This window comes from Salmo salar, chromosome ssa17 (genome assembly GCF_905237065.1).
Source record: "Salmo salar chromosome ssa17, Ssal_v3.1, whole genome shotgun sequence".
Classification (NCBI taxonomy): domain Eukaryota; kingdom Metazoa; phylum Chordata; class Actinopteri; order Salmoniformes; family Salmonidae; genus Salmo; species Salmo salar.
The window spans coordinates 65,113,820-65,132,559 of record NC_059458.1 but is presented as its reverse complement, the minus strand read 5'-3'; the positions used below and the strand labels follow the sequence as shown (position 1 = coordinate 65,132,559).

Sequence of the window (18,740 nt, the reverse complement as noted above, 5' to 3'; positions counted from 1 at the left end):
CTATGATGATACTGGCTCTCATGAGGACCGCCACAGAAAAGGAAGACCCAGAGTCACCTCTGCTGCAGAGTAAAAGTTTGAGTTACCAGCCTCAGAAATTGCCGCCCAAATAAATTCTTCACAGAGTTCAAGTAACAGACACATCTCAATATCAACTGCGTGAATCAGGCGTTCATGGTTGAATTGCTGCAAAGAAACCACTATTAAAAGACACTCTGCCACTGCGAGGACGATCAGCTGTCCGTCCTGTCTCCCAGTAGCGCTGTCTTAGGCGTCTCACAGTGCAGACATTGCAATTTAATGCCCTGGCCATATCTGCAGTCCTCATGCCTCCTTGCACATTCACGCAGATGAGCAGGGACCCTGGGCATCTTTCTTTTGGTGTTTTTCAGAGTCAGTAGAAAGGCCTCTTTAGTGTCTTAAGTTTTCAAAACTGTGACCTTAATTGCATACCGTCTGTAAGCTGTTAGTGTCTTAACGACCGTTCCACAGGTGCATGTTCATTAATTGTTGGCCCATTCCTCCGGACAGAGCTGGTGTAACTGAGTCAGGTTTGTAGGCCTCCTTGCTTGCACACACTTTTTCAGTTCTGCCCACAAATGTTCTATGGGATTGAGGTCAGGGCTTTGTGATGGCCACTCCATTTTGCCACCACTTTGGAAGTATGCTTGGGTTCATCGTGCATTTGGAATACACATTTGCGACCAAGCTTTAACTTCCTGACTGATGTCCTGAGATGTTGCTTCAATATATCCACATCATTTTCCTCCCATCTATTTTGTGAAGTGCACCAGTCCCTCCTGTAGCAAAGCACCCCCACAACATGATGCTGCCACCCCCATGCTTCACGGTTGGGATGGAGTTCTTTGGCTTGCAAGCCTCCCCCCTTTTCCTCCAAACATAAGAATGGTCATTATGGCCAAACAGTTATATTTTTGTTGCATCAGACCAGAGGACATTTCTCCAAAAAGTACGATCTTTGTCCCCATGTGCAGTTGCAAACCGTAGTCTGGCTTTTTTTATGGCGGTTTTGGAGCAGTGGCTTCTTCTTTGCAGAGCGGCCTTTCAGGTTATGTCAATATAGGACTCGTTTTACTGTGGATACAGATACTTTTGTACCTGTTTCCTCCAGCATCTTCACAAGGTCCTTTGCTGTTGTTCTGGGATTGATTTGCACTTTTTGCACCAAAGTACATTCATCTCTAGGAGACAGAACGCGTCTCCTTCCTGAGTTATATGAAGGCTGCGGGGTCCCATGGTGTCTATACTTGCATACTATTGTTTGTACAGATGAACGTGGTACCTTCAGGTGTTTGGAAATTGCTCCCAAGGATGAACCAGACTTGTGGAGGTCTACAATTTATTTTCTCAGGTCTTGGCTGGTTTCTTTTGATTTTCCCATGATGTCAAGCAAAGAGGCACTGAGTTTGAAGGTAGGCCTTGAAATACATCCACAGGTACACCTGCAATTGACTCAAATTATGTCAATTAGCCTATCAGAAGATTCTAAAGCCATGACATAATTTTCTGGAATTTTCCAAACTGTTTAAAGGCACAGTCAACTTAGTGTATGTAAACTTCTGACCCACTGGAATTGTGATACAGTGAATTATAAGTGAAATAATCTGTCTGTAATGAACTGTTGGAAAAATGACTTCTGTCATGCTCAAAGTAGATGTCCTAACCGACTTGCCAAAACTATAGTTTGTTAACAAGAAATTTGTGGAGTGGTTGAAAAACGAGTTTTAATGACTCCAACCTAAGTGTATGTAAACTTCTGACTTCAACTGTGTATATAAGAAACAGGATGTTATTATTGCGGTGATATTAGCCTTGCAGAGACAAAGAGGCACAATCTTAAAGTAGAGACCCTTTGCTATGCCTTTGTGTTCCTTTACTTTCAAGTTGGTCGCTTCCTTTCTGAGAAAGTGAACAGGAAATGGTTGATAAATAAAATATCTCTACACCTCTTGCAGCCAATCAGCTGACAGTAGACTATAGGTTTAGTAACACACTAGAATGTTAGAATGCTAGAATGCTAGAATGCTCAGCAGAATTTTAAGGAGGTAGAAATGCTTTAAGCTACTCATACAGGTATTTGGGACAGTAACAGGGTACAGAGGTGACAAACCAAATGATAATTTAAACTACAGTGTCCTATAGAAATATATAATTGGATGCATTCCATCCAAATCCATTGACAGACATTGACAACATTTAGACTTCACACTCTTGTGTATCAGTCAAAAGTTACGTTAATTTAAGATAATTTCCACTCCTGAGGTGCCTGCCCCACGGCCTGTGTCTGGACGCGTCAGCTTAAATTATGTGTTAATGTAGCATGGGGCCATGGTGAGGCTGGGGAATCGGCCCAAATCCAGGCCCTGCTCCACTTTCCTGATCCGTCTTAGTTTGGCAGGGTCACTCTAAAGCCCCAAACAATGGCTCCCACAGACCTATACACAAACTAACTCATGTGTGACTGAAAGGGGAATAATGTGTGTGGGTGTGTGTTTGTGTAGTGTGTACATCTGTATTGCTACGTTTTGGTCTATAGGCTGGGAGGCTGTTCATACATACACAGGGTTTGTATGTTTTGCATTATATACTGTACTGCTATCACATATAAATGAACCTGGCACAAATAGTGGATGTTGTAGGTAGGACTAGTGGGCCTTTTACAGTAATATCTCCTGAATCAGCAACTAACCCTAACCACTGAGGTCAAACTGGTCCACCAAACAACATTAACTTTGTTCATCTGCAAACTTGTTCTCAGAGATCCTTATTTTCTAATAGTGCGATGGGTTCATTTGTACTTGAGTCACAAGTTCATGAAGTCAAAGTAAAGACCCGAAGGCTCGACATAAAGACTGCTGCTAATATGGTTGCATAATGAATGAAAAAGGGGTTATGAACCCCTCTCTGTTACGAAACTGTGATTTCACCTCAATGTCAGACACCCCAACTGAATCCATCAAAAAATGTGTAGCATACTGAGAAACATTGACCCTGCTACGGACAATAATAAAGTGATAGTCTAATACATGTGTAATAGCCTAACATGTATGGTGTGTGTGTGTGTGTGCGTGTGTGACACAGATAACCATAACAGAGAGACAGAGCCTGTGTGTGAAGTAGGGGGTAGCTTAGTTTGTTTAGAAAGAGTGTGTAAACATAACTTTAACAGCATGGGTGAGAGAACCAACGCGTTGCTTACACTCGCAAAGGAGCAGAGTGTGAACCTAAAGCCGATGCGAGGGAGTCACTTAATGACAAGCAGATTGGCATGACACGGATTCCTGGCGCGCTCACTGAACCGTCGTCACATGATTCGTTTGCGTACGTTAATCTTCTTGATACTGGGAGGTCTTCTTTGAAGCTTTAGTCGCATTTTAAATTCTACTGACACCCAATCTTGTGCTTTCTCATCAGTTCGTCGTCTTGTCAATTTCATGTCCGGGAACCAAATAAAAAACTTTCCAGAAAAGGAGCCATGGCCTAATTATCGGGATATTTAAGCCAAAGGAATGTAGGGCTAGACTACTATGGGCTATAGTTTAAAGTATAGACGATTGGCTAGGCTATTTATTGTATGCTCAGTGCAACACACAGAAAAAAACGAACGAGGACACAGTGATCCAAATACATGATCAGAATTTGACTTCAACTTTTTCAATGAGCAGAAATCAAGATAACCGAATGCACATTGTGAAGGGCATTCTGAACCACCCCCTTTACTTGGACCGTGTGTTTGTACACAAACCGCGTCATTCATTCTGGTGTGTGTAAAGACAATGCCTGTTGCCAAGGCAAAAAGCCCCTCCCCTTCCTCCTCGGGCTGATGCAACGCTGGATAGATATAAAGGTGCAGACAAACCCTTCCTCGTTTAGAACAACGTAAAGTTGCGCATCACATCATTGGCAATTTGATTTATATAACATCTTAAAATTGAGCTTTTAAGCTATTATTATACAAGTGTATCCACATTGTAAGTTATTTTCCTATTTAATTTGAACAATTTCATTGTATGTGAAGTACATTTATTGTTACTGATAATTGGGAATTTAAAACCTCAAGGATAAATAGTTTTTAGTAGAATATTGGAGACATTCAACGGTGAAGAAATTGTTTAAATTAAAATTGCTAAGGATCGCCACTTTTTCATAGGGATTTGATTCGTCTTTTCTAAGGTAAGATTCTGTCTGCGCCGCATCTTTACTGTCTACCAGGAAATATGCTGGGTTACCTGGTGTAGGCTAATTATCTTGTAATTCTCTAGCTATAAATTGTCATTTACACTTCTATAGGCCTAGTAAATTGATGTATTCTGTATTGTTAATAATGAAGTCTATTCTATTGGAAAATGGGTGAAGTAATTAGCCTATATATCGTGTATTGAAATGGCGGGCCGATGTATATAATCTCTTGCCAGTCATTTCCCTAGTCAATTAGCCACGATCAATTAGGCGCAAAGATAACATTTATTAGGTTATAGCTTTTTATTTCTATATTCTTTATAATATTTATGATGCTATGCTATAGGCCTAGGCTGCACAGCGCAATGGGCCAGACTCGCAAGGATATAAATAAATAGCACTGACGCTGTAGGCTAGTGGGCTACATTCCTTCCAGAGGAATGTCGGGGCGGTAACCAAGGAAGGAATGTAATGGATTTGATGGTTGAGTCTTTTCACTTACTTGGGATATTTGTTAATAAGAGACATCAACGTCCAAGATATTATGCAACCCAAATGAATGACTGTAAGCTACAGCTGAGGATATCTAAGACAGATATAGGACTACAGCTCTGCGCAAAATGGTGCCAGCCCATAATAGACAAGCACGTGCCTTTGTTTCCATCAGTCAGTCATGGAAGAAATCTTAGTAAATGGAGGCCAAAATCAAATTTTTTAACAGTCCCATGCCAAAAATGTTTTAGATTAGGCTGTGTTCTATGATTTAACATCCTAAACCAATAACATGATCTCACATTCTGTTTGAATAAACGGGATTTGTTAGTTACATATATTGGCATATTATAATGGAAATTCTTCTTATTTAACACGTTCAAATTGGGGATGAAAAGGCCTGCGCAATGCTTTTGTCATTCATATTGGGTATGTGCCACTGCGCTGATGTGGATAGACGCGGATGCCGGGCGGCTGGTATTTTTCCACTGGCTCCTGGGATGAGTCAACCCCCCTTCGTCTGGTCACATGACTTCAGATTTATGAGGTAGCTGCAGCGCAATGAGTAGCCTAGTCTCTCCCTTTCCAATATTGATTATTCAACGTCCCTGGTAGAACTCACGGTACTATAAAAAAAAGAGAGTGGGAATGGCGCAGGCAAGAAGTTCACAAATAAACACAAATTGCTTCAACGTTTTCCGTTTGTTTATTTTACAGCATGAAACAGGCCACTGCAAAGACAGAGATGAGCCGCTTCAGCATTTCCCCTGATGAGGATAGCAGTGTCAGTTCCAATAGTCATGAGTACAGTTCCTGTCCAACCAAGAAGGTTCCTATTGACAGGTGAGGCACTGCAGCCTGCTGGGTCTGACGATGCTCTGCAGTAGACCTATGCCTGTGTTTCTAACCGCAGAAATGTCATCAACTTGCATATTTTTGTGGAACTTATATTATGTTTGTTTTAAAGGCTGAATTGGAATGGGATTAATCCATTAAATAAATGTTTTATTCGTGTTTGATTTCCAGTCAATATCCCGATATGGATGCGGAGAGTCAAAACTTCCTTCCAGACTACCACCTGGACAAGAAGAAGTATGAAACGGATTATGTAAGTGCTGTCCTGATAACATATAGGCTACCAATTTGAGGCTTATGGTTTACTGGGTTTTTATTTGAGGGCTTTTTCTTACTGGGTATATTTGACTTTATTCTCAACAGCATCCAGGCACCGCCTCTTTTGGGATGTCAGTCTTCAACCTGGGCAATGCTATTATGGGCAGTGGCATCCTTGGTCTCTCCTATGCCATGGCCAACACTGGCATTGCACTCTTTGTGTGAGTACTGTTCTTGTGTTCCTGTATGCCAGTGTCAGACTTGGGTTTCAATTAAATCAATTGCAGATGATTTCTACATCTGCATTGCTTGCTGTTTGGAGTTTTCGGCTGGGTTTCTGTATAAGCACTTAGTGACAGCTGCAGATGTAAAAAGGGCTTTATAAATAAAAACTGTAAACTGTACTGCGGGGTCAATCAGAATGTTCACACTGTGTCATCCAATGGCAATGTCTGCAGCTTGCAAGGTGTGACGAAGAGCTAGTGGTGTCTGTTTTAAAGAGGTTAACACCAATGATATATCCCAGGATTGCTGATGCTATGTATTGGCCAATGAGAGGCTTTGAAGCCACCGGTCGACCATATTGGCAGTCCCCAGAAGGAGTAGTCCTCCATAGGAATGAATGGAATTCTACAGTATTTCAATACAATTTTTCAAGGACAAAATGACATGTATTTAAGTATTTTGTTGTTGTAGTGGAGACAGTAACATTAGTACTTTCAAAAAATTCTACTTTAAGGAAAAACATTGTATATCATTTTTTTGTTATTTTTCTATGTTTAGCTCAAATAATATACTTTCAATTATGCATTTTGATGTCTGTTAACTCAATAAATGTGGCAAAAACAAATGTACACATTAATACATGTATTTTATTTTATAGCTTCCAAAATATTTTTTTACAATGGTGGGAGGGTGCCAAGATGGAGGCGCAGTGGCTTCAAAACAGCACCCCCTGTCAGTCAACTAGTGTATATATAAATAATTGGAATGAAAATGCACATCTACAATTGAAATGGGGCTCAGCTTTATGAATCTGGGAAGTAGGTAGTAGGAATTAGGAGCGGCAGGTAGCCTAGCGGTTAAGCGGGTTGTGCCAATAACCCAAAGTGTTCTTGTTTGAATCCCTGGGTGAAAAATCTGCCGATGTGCTCTTGAGCAAGGCACTTAACCCGAATTGCTCCTGTGAGTCGCTTTGGATAACAGTGTCCGCTAAATAACTAAAATGTAAGTCAACATCACATTGAATAGAATGCAATATGTTGCTAGTGTGGAAGATAGTTTGTGGAAGTCTCTGAGTCTGAATGCACTCCGTCATATCAGAGGCAATACAGCACATTCTACACTTAGCAGTGTGATATACCACCAGGTAGAGCACAACAAGGTCACACCTCAATATCTACCAATGTGAGGCATAGATACTGTGCATACAACCTGAGCACAGCATTTATCCACAGTCTACTGGAGATGTGTCCTTGTCTAATACAGGGCATTGGATAACCCTGAAGGGAGTTAGAGTAAGCTGGTGAGACAGCCTACAGAGATCAAAGCTTATGCTACCGCAGGGCACGGTAGCTAGTAGCCACGCAGGCCAGTGTTTACAAACAGTGGGCGTACGAGTGTGAGCGCTGGGGTTGGGTGTGTGGCGCACTAGCATCAGGGCATTTCATTTGGGCCAGTCACTCAAAGCCGGGGGGAAGCCGCTTAGCAGCGCTAATCTTTCTGCATTGGGGCAAGAGTTATATAAAGTGTAAGGTACGGGAAACGGGCCTCACATGAGATCATGAATGGAGCCCCCCCGGCCATTTCAGTAGACTCTTCTTCTCGCCATTACACTCATTACAAGTAATTTCAACCAACGTTTAACCTAAATCCAATGACATTACATTCTTTGTTGATTTCACGTTGAATTCACGTTAGTTGACAAATCAACCAAATTTAAATCAAAACTAGATGTTGAAATGACGTCTGTGCCCAGTGGGTAGCCAGTCTGAAGGGCCACTTGCTCCAACAGCTTATGAATATGAATATAATACCTCTGATTATTTGTGTAGCGTGAAATAGGAGAAATTCTGTAAAATATATATACCATACTGAAAAAAACGTATGCACTCAATGCAAAACCCTTTATTGATTTGGCTTATGCATTTCCGCCAACATACCATCTTCAGGGTATAAAATCTTTTGTGTATTTTCACAAAGGCCTCCGTTTAAAAAAATCTTTGTTTGCGAAAGGTTTCCACACCATGGGACTTGCAAACACTTCACCGTTGGGTAGATTCAGTATTTACAGAGTGAAAACAATTACCTTAGGGTCATCCAAAGTATATTTGGTGAGTCAGTGAAGTGCATATGACGTGATAAACCATAGCTTATATCGCTTAGAGATCATTTTTCTCAGTGGCACAATATGCTACTATTAATACAGTGAGTCAGTGTTAGCTCTGCACGGCTTGGCTGCTAGATAGAATATCCTGACCTGGAGCCCATTGTCCAATCACATCCCTGTATCTGGATTGTGCATAGCTGTGTTGCATCAAAGCTGTCCCCATGACAAGGTCTTTGCAGATCAGCTCACAGACAGAACCTATTGATCCCTGTGTTTGGGTGCTACAGTACAGTAGAGAAGGTCACTTGTATGTCACTTCCCCAGCCTCAACATGGTCAACATGAGATGTGTCCTTGCGATGGTCAGAACACATTTTCCATGTGAATTTTAGCCCTGCGTTGACCTTTGGCGTTGTTTGTCTCCACGTTCAGATGGAACCATCGGGAGATCAAGTCAAAATAATGTGTTTGAATTGGGACTGGTGAAATTCACCGAACGGAAACAAAGCTTGCACTTATCCAATGTGCACTTATCAGTAGTCAACCGGGTTACAGGTTGTCAGTGTGGTTCATTGCAGTCGATAATAGTCCTTACCAGTCTTGCAGGCAATAGCAGTCCTTTGGCCTGGTTCCGGACCTTACTCATGATACAATGTTCCTCTTCTCTCCACAGAATTCTCCTGGTGGCTGTGTCCATCTTCTCCCTGTACTCTGTGCACTTGCTTCTAAAGACAGCCAATGAAGGAGGGTCGCTGGTCTATGAACAGCTGGGTTACAAGGCCTTCGGCATGCCCGGGAAACTAGCTGCATCCATCTCCATCACCATGCAGAACATCGGAGGTGAGAACTAAGGGCACTTCAATGGTCATTCAGAAAGACAGATCAAAGTCGGGGACACAGTCTCATTGATCCACTAGGAGTTGACTATATGGAAAAAAGTCCAAAGTCTAAATGTCAGTGATGTCACACATAGAAAAGGAAGAGCAGCCCCTTTCCCATAAACCAAATGGTTCTGTAAATGTTTACAATAAATATTTGCAAGGGGACTAGACTTTCCAATGGAACCAACAGGCCTATTCATCCTTAGTTAGTGCTACTAGAACCATTTATGTCTCAGAGATGTCTGTTTTGGAACAAAATACAGGCATGTTTTGATGCGAAGTCGCTGATTCACAATATGACTTTGACTAACCGTGACTTTGCTTTTACCTTTGCAGCCATGTCCAGCTATCTCTACATTGTGAAGTACGAGCTGCCGATCGTTATCCAAGCCTTTGTGGGAGCTAACAACGGGTAAGCAGCTTTGTCTCTAGATTCTGTGTGTGCGTTGGTGTGTGTGTGTGTGTGTCTTTTAGTCTGCTGTTAGAGTTTGGTTTGACAAATGGCCCATGGTTGATTTTGAGCGGTCGACCCTCGAGGTGAAGTAGTGACTTTGGTGTCATTCAAAATGGCGACGGGTTGTTTTTGAGTGCTGTGCTGGGAGGATGTGAAGAGGTCTCTTTGTCCCTCTCGGCAGAGAGAGAGAGGAGGGAGGTGGGACGGTGTGTTGTCGGCGGCCGTTCAAAGGGTCCTTTTAGAAGAGCCAGTGCTGCACAGAGACAGACCTCTGGATGAGCTCATTCAGACCAACCAACTGGCCCATCAAACATTCATGTAGTGTTGCCAGCATGTAGCTAGACCACCCTAAGTGCAGGCTGCTATTTCTGTGTGTATTGCAGACATTCTGCCATGTTTGTATTTTACAACAACAGTCAAACGAGAAAAGAACACTACAATAGCTTTGATATAGGTCATATTTTTTCACAAAAGCTAGATAAATGCTGGGATAATTAATGTGTGTAAGTGGGTGTAACTGTGTGTTATTATATGAAACTGTGTGGTGATATGTGTGAACATGTGTATGACATGTTCTTGTCTCTCCTGTGCGTTCCAGAGAGTGGTATGTGAACGGGGACTATCTTGTGATCTTGGTGTCAGTTGTCATCATCCTGCCACTCTCACTTCTCAGAAACCTTGGTAAGACACAATACAGAGTGTGGCACATTACTGTGTGTGTGTGTGTGTGTGTGTGTGTGTGTGTGTGTGTGTGTGTGTGTGTGTGTGTGTGTGTAAAATGTTGTGAAAGGACAGGGGATGGTGACGCACTGTAGAAACGTATGTGTCTGGTAGAGGCCAGAACAGTTTGTTTACATTAGATTCCTTTTGACTGATAAAGTTAATATATTGCCTTAGAAGAGTACATTCATATTCATTGTAATATGGTTTTAATATATGTTATAACAGGGATATTACACAGTTGTTAGTATGTTTACTATCTTACATTTCCACAGTATATGAAGTTCTCAATAGTTTTTTCTCTCTCTGTTACCTTACTTTAGGTTACCTTGGTTACACAAGTGGTTTCTCCCTGCTTTGCATGGTGTTCTTCCTGATTGTGGTGAGTCAACATCCTAAACTAATCTGCTGTTATGGTCTTTACAGTTCAGGTTATTGTAGTGAATGGCTCACCTACAGATATGATATCTTCATTTTATCACTCTGTGGTTGAAGATAATGTTCCTGCACAGTAGGAAATGCAAATTGTAGTGTATTTAAGGTTTAAAGCGGCTTCTAATGTTTGTAATTTCTACTTTAATACTGTCAATCTTGATTTATCCTAATTCCAGGACTATTTTCATGCAGTGAGAAACTGGTCAAATTAAGATAGAACACCTGAATAACTGTGACAAATTGGTTTACAATTCTGACCTGCTCACACTAGCCGGACCATGAGCAAGCATTTCAAATGACCTATCCCCTCTATTGTACGTGGCTTTCTAAAAGTAATGAGTTTTAATCTGTAGTAGTTATAATATTGCCAATTAGCAATGTATGTAGCCAATACTCTGTACCTTTTGTATGGGAGTCTAAATGGGCTTGGTTTCTTTTCCAGGTGATCTATAAGAAGTTCCAGATCCCGTGCCCTTACATCCCTGACATGGACGTGATACTGAACGAGACGGTTAGCAAGGTCCTGAACAACACGGTGGGCTTCCTCAACACCACCACCGCCGTCGTCTACAACGAGGACGTCTGCACACCCAAATACTTTGTCTTCAACTCTCAGGTGAGAAATGGACAGATATGTTGAATGGTAAATCGATAAATAGAAAGAGAACTACTTAATGGATGTCCGAGGGCTTCCGTACCTGTATTTATGTTCTTTTTTTTGTCTGTGTGCATGTGTCAAATGTCTAACGGTCTTGTCTAACGCTCTCCTTCAGACTGTGTACGCTGTTCCTATCCTGACGTTCGCCTTTGTCTGCCACCCCGCCGTCCTGCCCATGTACGAGGAGCTTAAAGAGTGAGTCTATCGCTGTTTACCCAGCTGCCACACACAGAAGTGCACAATCACACACAAACACACACACACACAGTTTATATCTAAAGTACTTGTGAAGGAAGACAGAGAAAAGAACATTGGTTCTGTGTTGTCTAAACCTTCTCTTCTTTCCCAGTCGTTCCCGTAGAAAGATGCAGGGCGTGGCCAACGTGTCTTTCCTGGCCATGTTCATCATGTACCTGCTGGCTGCTCTCTTCGGATATCTGACCTTCAACGGTGAGCCACCCACGCCCCCCTTAGAAACACATTCATCCTTTTTTTAACAGTCGGATACAAAACTAGTTTGAGCAGGAAACAGTCCGTTTTGCGCTCATACAACCAGTTGTTATGCAAGTACTGTCCCCCATGAGAAAACAAGACACAGAATCATCTGTCCAATACACCAATGATCCTGTATATTTGTTATGGCAAGGACATCGCAGCAGGTGCCCAGCCATGTTCCAGACTTCCCTAAAAGTATGGCTATGCAATGGCCCTAGTTAGCAAGGATGACATGACATGACAAAAATGAATGAACGAGGGTGTGAAAGTTATGCACAACCTTGAATAATCTTAGCTGTATTCCAATTGATCTCCCAATCTCAGTTTGATTTGGCTGGACATGTAACAGGCAGGTTACAAAGACATTTCTGAACGAGCACCAATAATACAGCAAAATGAGTGAATGTTGACCGTAGGGGTTATTATAGAGCATTGCTGACCAGGGTTCGATACCCAGTTGGTCACACATGGGCCCTGTGTCTGGATATCTGAATATTTGAAAGGTGTGGAAATGAATTGAATATGTGGCTTTATAAGTGAGAAGGAAACAAGCATAAATTAAATGACCATATTGGATTGGCTTTACAGTGCATGTGGAGTCCGAACTTCTGCACACCTACTCCAAGGTCTACAAGTCTGATGTGGTCCTACTCATCGTTCGTCTGGCCGTGCTGACAGCTGTCACCCTGACTGTCCCTGTGGTGCTGTTTCCCGTAAGCCCCACATCTATCTGTCTGTCTGGCTGGCGGCTTGTCTCTGTCCATCCAGCTGTCCTTCTATCCATCCATCCAAATATTTTGAGCATTGTCAAGTTCGGTATTGCCACCATGTTGACCTTGGTCCCCCGTCTCTGTCTGTCTTTTCGTAGATCCGCACGTCGGTCAACCAGCTGCTGTGTGCCTCCAAGGAGTTCAGCTGGATCCGCCACACCATCATCACCGTGGTTCTGCTGGCCTGCACAAACTGTCTGGTCATCTTTGTCCCCACCATCAGAGACATCTTCGGCTTCATCGGTGAGTGAATGTGTTCAGTTGGTCAGGTGCAGTTCACAGAATCTTGAAGTTGTAATAGAGAAATAAAAGAGGTGAACATCCCCACTGAGCCTGTCATCTTCCTCCTCAGGTGCATCTGCGGCAGCCATGTTGATCTTCATCCTGCCCTCGGCCTTCTATATTAAACTGGTCAAGAAGGAGCCCATGAAGTCTGTGCAGAAAATCGGGGTAAGAAACCATCCCGCTCATTTTTGGTCCATGAATTGATGTGTTTGTGGGTGTTGTGGTCTGTGACTCCTGGCACGGAGCATCAATCGTAGAGTGGAGAAGAAAGCCTTGTTGTGCTAAGCCCGACCGTCTTGTCCTCCCTCTCTCTCCAGGCATCCATCTTCCTGTGCAGTGGTTTCTTCGTCATGATCGGCAGCTTGACCCTCATCACCCTTGACTGGATCAACAACGCCTCACAAGCCGCCGACGGACACTAGGATACCTCATCCACCAGGGGGGGGCACCACACCATTCGCAGCTCAGCCGCTAAACATCTGACCGCTAAGACTGCTACCCAAGAAGAAGAAAATGACCTCACATACAACAGTGTTCGGCTTTGAACTCTAAGCAAGAGACTATACCATTCCAATGAGAATGTACTGAACTTTGTACAGTATGCAGTTAAGCCACACAGGTGGTGAGTTTCTTTTTTCCTTTTGTTGTGCTTTCATTGTTTCGTTTCCCGTTTTGGACTTTCTCTTTTTTTGTGATTCTGGTACAGTTGAAACTTTGATGGTGCCTCAAACAGGGATTGTGTAGTTGTAGAGTTCCAATGCAGCTCATATTCAGGTACTGCGTGTGAGCTCAGCTTTTTGGGCACGGCGACAACTTTTCTCAACCAGGGCCGCACGCAACCGCGGACATCCTGGAATCCCAGAACTCATTAGAGGTGAAGAACGTGACAGCAGACTCTACTCGAGGTGAATAATTTAGTGTTCGACTTCTTATTTTTTTTAAACATTGCCAAAAAAGGTATTTGTAATATGTGTTTATATATTTAAAAAGCACTTAATGTTCAGCACACTCGTGAGGAAATTGTATGTTCACGGACTACTAGACCGCTTATCAGTATTTGTACCAAGGCTGTGTGACCTAGCTAGTGGTGTCGGCTTAACTTGTAAAATGCTTAGTATGAATCAACGAAACCTGCCTTCTCAAAACCCCACACTGGAAGTTGCAAAAGATCTCTTAGGAGAAATCTCTTTTAAAGAAATGTATTACGCATTATAATGTATTGAAGACCTTGTTCAAATCTAGCACAGCGATGACACTACTGCTTGTAGATAGGGCATGCTCCCCCGGATGCTAAGGGGAGGGGGACGTTACACTTTTTTTCTTTATGGAAGAAAATCTTGAATTTGACCACATGCGTGGTTGTAATATACCTGTTTAACTTGCAAAAATGGTTTATGTTTTATGACGGTTTTGAGACCGCACATAACCAAACGTCACATCAACGTTACATAATGGCTTCCATGCAGAACTGAGGGAAGGCGGAGGAATGTCGTGTGAGCTGCTCAGTGTATCTGTCAAAATGTCAGTGTTTTTCTAACGGTTGGCAGCTTCTCCTTATTAAACATAACCGTAGGTACAACAAAAAAAAAAGACTAAATTATTGATAAGGATAGTGTAATGTCGGCTTGTCGCCTCGTCACAAACACGAGGCGAGCGGCTCACTGCTTCCAATGTTAACCTCACACATCATCCAAACTGTTATTGTCCTGCGATTATTTATGGAAGAACATGAAATCAATGTAATTTTATCTATTTTACTATATTTATATATTGTACATATATGTATATATATATATCTATGAGTTGAACTACTGTATATATGCTATGTTTTGTTTAACCTTCTATTGGCATTTCACTAAAAACTATAAAAATAGCTGGTGAATTTGGTCTTTATCAATTTACCCCCCTATGATTAAGTATGGAGCGGTTCACTTTCATTTCTGAAACCATAGTGAGAGAGTTTTCCCTCTTCCACTTGCTGTAATTCTGAAAGACCATGTTTAAAGTGGAACCTACCAAAGCATAGTGGCAGTGGTCTTTGTGTAACACACTTGTATTTGTGACCCTGACCTGTATGCTTCATGCACGTCTTGGTTAGAGAGTATGTGAGCCATCTCTTGACCTTAGGAGCAGAGGGCATCGCCCACCAGTGTTACACTCTTGTTTCAATGAAACACTATGTACATCATGTAATTATTGTCAAAATAAAGTCAAAGATAACCCCACACATTGTCGGGTCTTTATTGTGTCAGTTCTATTTTGCAGACGAGCTGATTTTGGTGTGGTTTTGCAGGGAGCCCACCACCGTATGTTGGGAAAGTGATGGCAACTCCTGAGACAAAGAACTGGAACCCCCTCTATTTTGATTAATAAACTGCACAAAAACAACCAATTTCAGGAGAGAATATTATATTGTCTAAATATTGTGGTGGGAAATTAAGCATTTTTCAAATGTTGCATGAATTAGATATATAGTCCAGAATCATAAGTCCACAAGTGTATGGACAGTGAAGTATTATTCCAGCAATTTGAGATCAAATGATGAATATGAGGAGACAGGAGGACACAACCTTATTCTAGACATGATGTTAAAGTAGTGCTGTTGATTGGATTTGAACAGCCAAAGATGTATAAGACATATCTTTACTCTGCCTTGCTGAAATAAATAAAAGCACAACTCAATGGACCGAACCATGCAAATGGCCTCATTAACCACGTTTCCATCCACCCTATGAAAAACAAATCACGACAGCTGTGATGAAACAGGAAGTTTCGATACAATTTTATAAATGTTGAGAGATCATTTGTTAGTTCGACATGGTGGGATCTTTTTGTGACATTAAATTTAATTATGCGAGAAAAGGCGGTGGAAACGGCTTTATGCGCAAATATTGATGTAATAACAATCATTCACTGAACTCTAAACCTCAACTAAATCTTGTAATGAATAATGTGGAAATTTAGCAAGTTGAGGAGACTAAACTGCTTGGTGTAACCCAGGAGGGTAAACTGTCATGGTCAAAACATATTGATGCAACAGTAGCTAAAATGGGAAGAGGTCTGTCCGTATTAAAGCGCTGCTCTGCTTTCTTGACACCACTATCAACAAAACAAGTCCTACAGGACCTAGTTTGGTCATACCTGGACTACCGTCCAGTCATATGGTCAAGTGCCACAAAGAGGGCCATAGGCAAATTACAATTGGCCAGAACAGAGCAGCACGGCTGGCCCTTAAATGTACACGGAGAGCTAACATTAATAATATGCATGTCAATCTCTCCTGGCTCAAAATAGAGAAGAGATTGACTTCATCACTTGTATTTGTGAGAAGTATTGACATGTTGAATGCACTGAGCTGTCTGTTTAAATTACCAGCACACAGCTCAGACACCCATGCATACTCCACAAGACTTGCCACCAGAGGCCTCTTCACAGTCCAAGGCCAGAACAGACTATGGGAAATGCACAATGCTACATAGAGCCATGACTAACTACATGGAACTCTATTCAACATCAAGTAACTCATGTAAGCAGTAAAATCAGATTTAAAATAAAAACAGATTAAACTACACCTTATGGAACAGCAGACTGTGAAGAGCCACACACACGCACACACACATGCTAACACACGTACTCTACACACATTACATATGGATTTTGTATTGTAGATATGTTGTAGTAGTGTGTATATGTAAATTGCCTTAATATTGCTGCAGCAGCAAATGGGTATCCATAATAAAATACAAATATTGAAATCAACTTGGAGTCAGTCGATGACATGGTGTGTGGTCCTCCCACTATGAAATAAATTATGATGAACTTCACAGGGGGGTGAAAGTGCACGGACCAGTATGAGTTTGACGCTCCTTTCCAATAAATATCGAGGGTCTTATTCTGGTGACATGATGATCGATGCTTGACAGCCATTTGACAAATAAAAATATTCTCGCTCTTATCTATAATAATCTCATCATGTATTGTAGACTATTCTACCTGCTGAGCCTACCCGCACAGTATCTGCGAGCTGTTTAGCTAAAGGGCATGTGCCAAGACCAGAATAGGCACATTTCCTATTTAATGCAACACGTTTTGTGCAAAAACTATTGGTAGAGATGCAAAAGCGATGGAAACACATGGGACATTCAATTTTTATTCAGTACTGTCACGTCCTGACCAATATAAGGGTTATTTGTTATTGTAGTTTGGTCAGGACATGGCAGAGGGTATGTGTTTTATGTGGTTCGGGGTGGTGTTTTTGTAGAAGGGTATTTGATTTATGTATTCCGGGGTTTTTGGGCACTGTTCCTTGTTAATGTATTTCTATGTTTAGTCTAGTTAGTTGTATTTCTATGTTTAGGTTAATGGGGGGGGTTGGACTCTCAATTGGAGGCAGGTGCTTTCTCGTTGCCTCTGATTGAGAGTCCTATATATGGGTATGTGTTTGGTTTAGTGTTTGTGGGAGATTGTCTCTTGTTTTGCGTGTGTGAGCCTTACAAGACTGTTTAGTTGTTCGTGAGTGCTTTGTCGGTTTTGTTATTTTGGTGTTATTTGATTTCAATAAATATCAAGATGAGCATTCACATTCCTGCTGCGTTTTGGTCCTCCATTCCAGACGACAACCGTGACAAGTACATGAAAACTTAAGCAAAAAAAGTACATTTGTTGCACTATGTCAACATGCACTGATTTTTATCTGCAAGGAAGTCGTTTGGTGGAAACACACCACTGGTGGGAAAATGTGCATATTTTATTTATCATATTTTAGAGTAGTCGCATGAAAATCTGTCGCCAATTGGATGGAAACCTAGCTATTTGAAGTGATTTCTGTAAATGAAACTAAATCACTGTGACAGTCAAGTGGGGTCTTGAAATTGCATAACACAACTACAAAACCAACCACAAGGCCATACGATCAAACCCATCCCTTCCCAACCCCCTTATGGGTTGTCCCCTGACAGTGCGTTCCAGACACAGTATTTTATTTTGGGAGCCCTAACCAGATTTGGTTGAGGGGCCCCCCACCTCGCAGCAAAACATTTTAGTGGCCCCCCTCGTGACGGTGGAGAGAAAAATATTAAACATATTACTGAACGTTTTAAATTTGTATTTAATAATCGTATGTCATTGGTTTCAAATCGTGTCACTGGTGTTAGTGCATGGATACTGGTGTTCTGGCATCAGAGTTGCCCCTTTTCATCGAATTTTTATTTGTATCTACCCAACTGCTGCTGCATTCATTAGTAAGCATTAAGGATATGATAATGAAATTGTGATGACTCAACCTCTTATTTCTTATGTTACAACACAAAACACATGGTAGAAATATAAAAATGTCACAATAAAACTTTATACATACAGGTTTAAAGTAAATTATTACAACTCTAAAACAATTTATGAATATTAGCATGAACCTTTTCGGTCTTTGATTATATATGCAAATTAAAACGTGAAATTACATTCAGGAAAGCCTGAATTGTCATCTAAAATATAGGTAATGCCAGTGACAAAAAGGCAGCACCAGCATTTCTTTAGGTAATGAATTACAAATATTAAATTGAATTAACCTGGCATGCATGTTGATTTATAATGGTAAAGGGTTAACTATTATCTACGTTTTGTAAAAAAATATGTTAGCTCTTCAAAATCCACCATATAGACTACATGAGATTATTACTATGGACAAAAGAGCGAGATTATTTGTATTTGTCAGACGGAAGCCAAAAATCGATCATCTCACAAAAATAAATCCCTCGATATTCACTGGAAAGGAGCATCAAAGTCGTCACCTTGCACTTTCACCACCTTGTGAAGTTAATCATAATTTATTCAATCTGTAACCTGACTTCTTACCCGATGAGCCCTAATGGGAGGACCATACATGTCATAGCGTGAATCCAAATTTACTTCGA

General features: G+C 41.4%; 1 protein-coding gene across 2 annotated transcripts; it reads left to right on the top strand.

Annotated features, from left to right (window-relative positions):
- The first annotated feature begins 3,924 nt into the window (after positions 1-3,924).
- s38a2 (Sodium-coupled neutral amino acid transporter 2) lies at positions 3,925-15,056 on the top strand. 2 transcript variants are annotated; one of them, NM_001165305.1, is given in 15 exon segments: positions 3,925-4,194; positions 5,410-5,535; positions 5,719-5,800; positions 5,911-6,026; positions 8,807-8,973; positions 9,351-9,426; positions 10,067-10,149; positions 10,512-10,570; positions 11,066-11,239; positions 11,397-11,476; positions 11,631-11,731; positions 12,365-12,489; positions 12,645-12,789; positions 12,899-12,996; positions 13,149-15,056. In NM_001165305.1, coding segments are annotated over 14 exon segments (1,536 nt in total). In that variant the 5' UTR covers positions 3,925-4,194; position 5,410; the 3' UTR covers positions 13,254-15,056.
- The last annotated feature ends 3,684 nt before the right edge of the window (positions 15,057-18,740 follow it).

Bases quoted from the DNA above. Each gene is read 5' to 3' on its own strand.
- s38a2 (XM_045698495.1), top strand. From the start codon at position 5,411: ATGAAACAGGCCACTGCAAAGACAGAGATGAGCCGCTTCAGCATTTCC. The intron at 5,801-5,910 runs GTAAGTGCTGTC...TATTCTCAACAG, and splicing joins AGAAGTATGAAACGGATTAT to CATCCAGGCACCGCCTCTTT. The intron at 11,240-11,396 runs GTGAGAAATGGA...GCTCTCCTTCAG, and splicing joins ACTTTGTCTTCAACTCTCAG to ACTGTGTACGCTGTTCCTAT.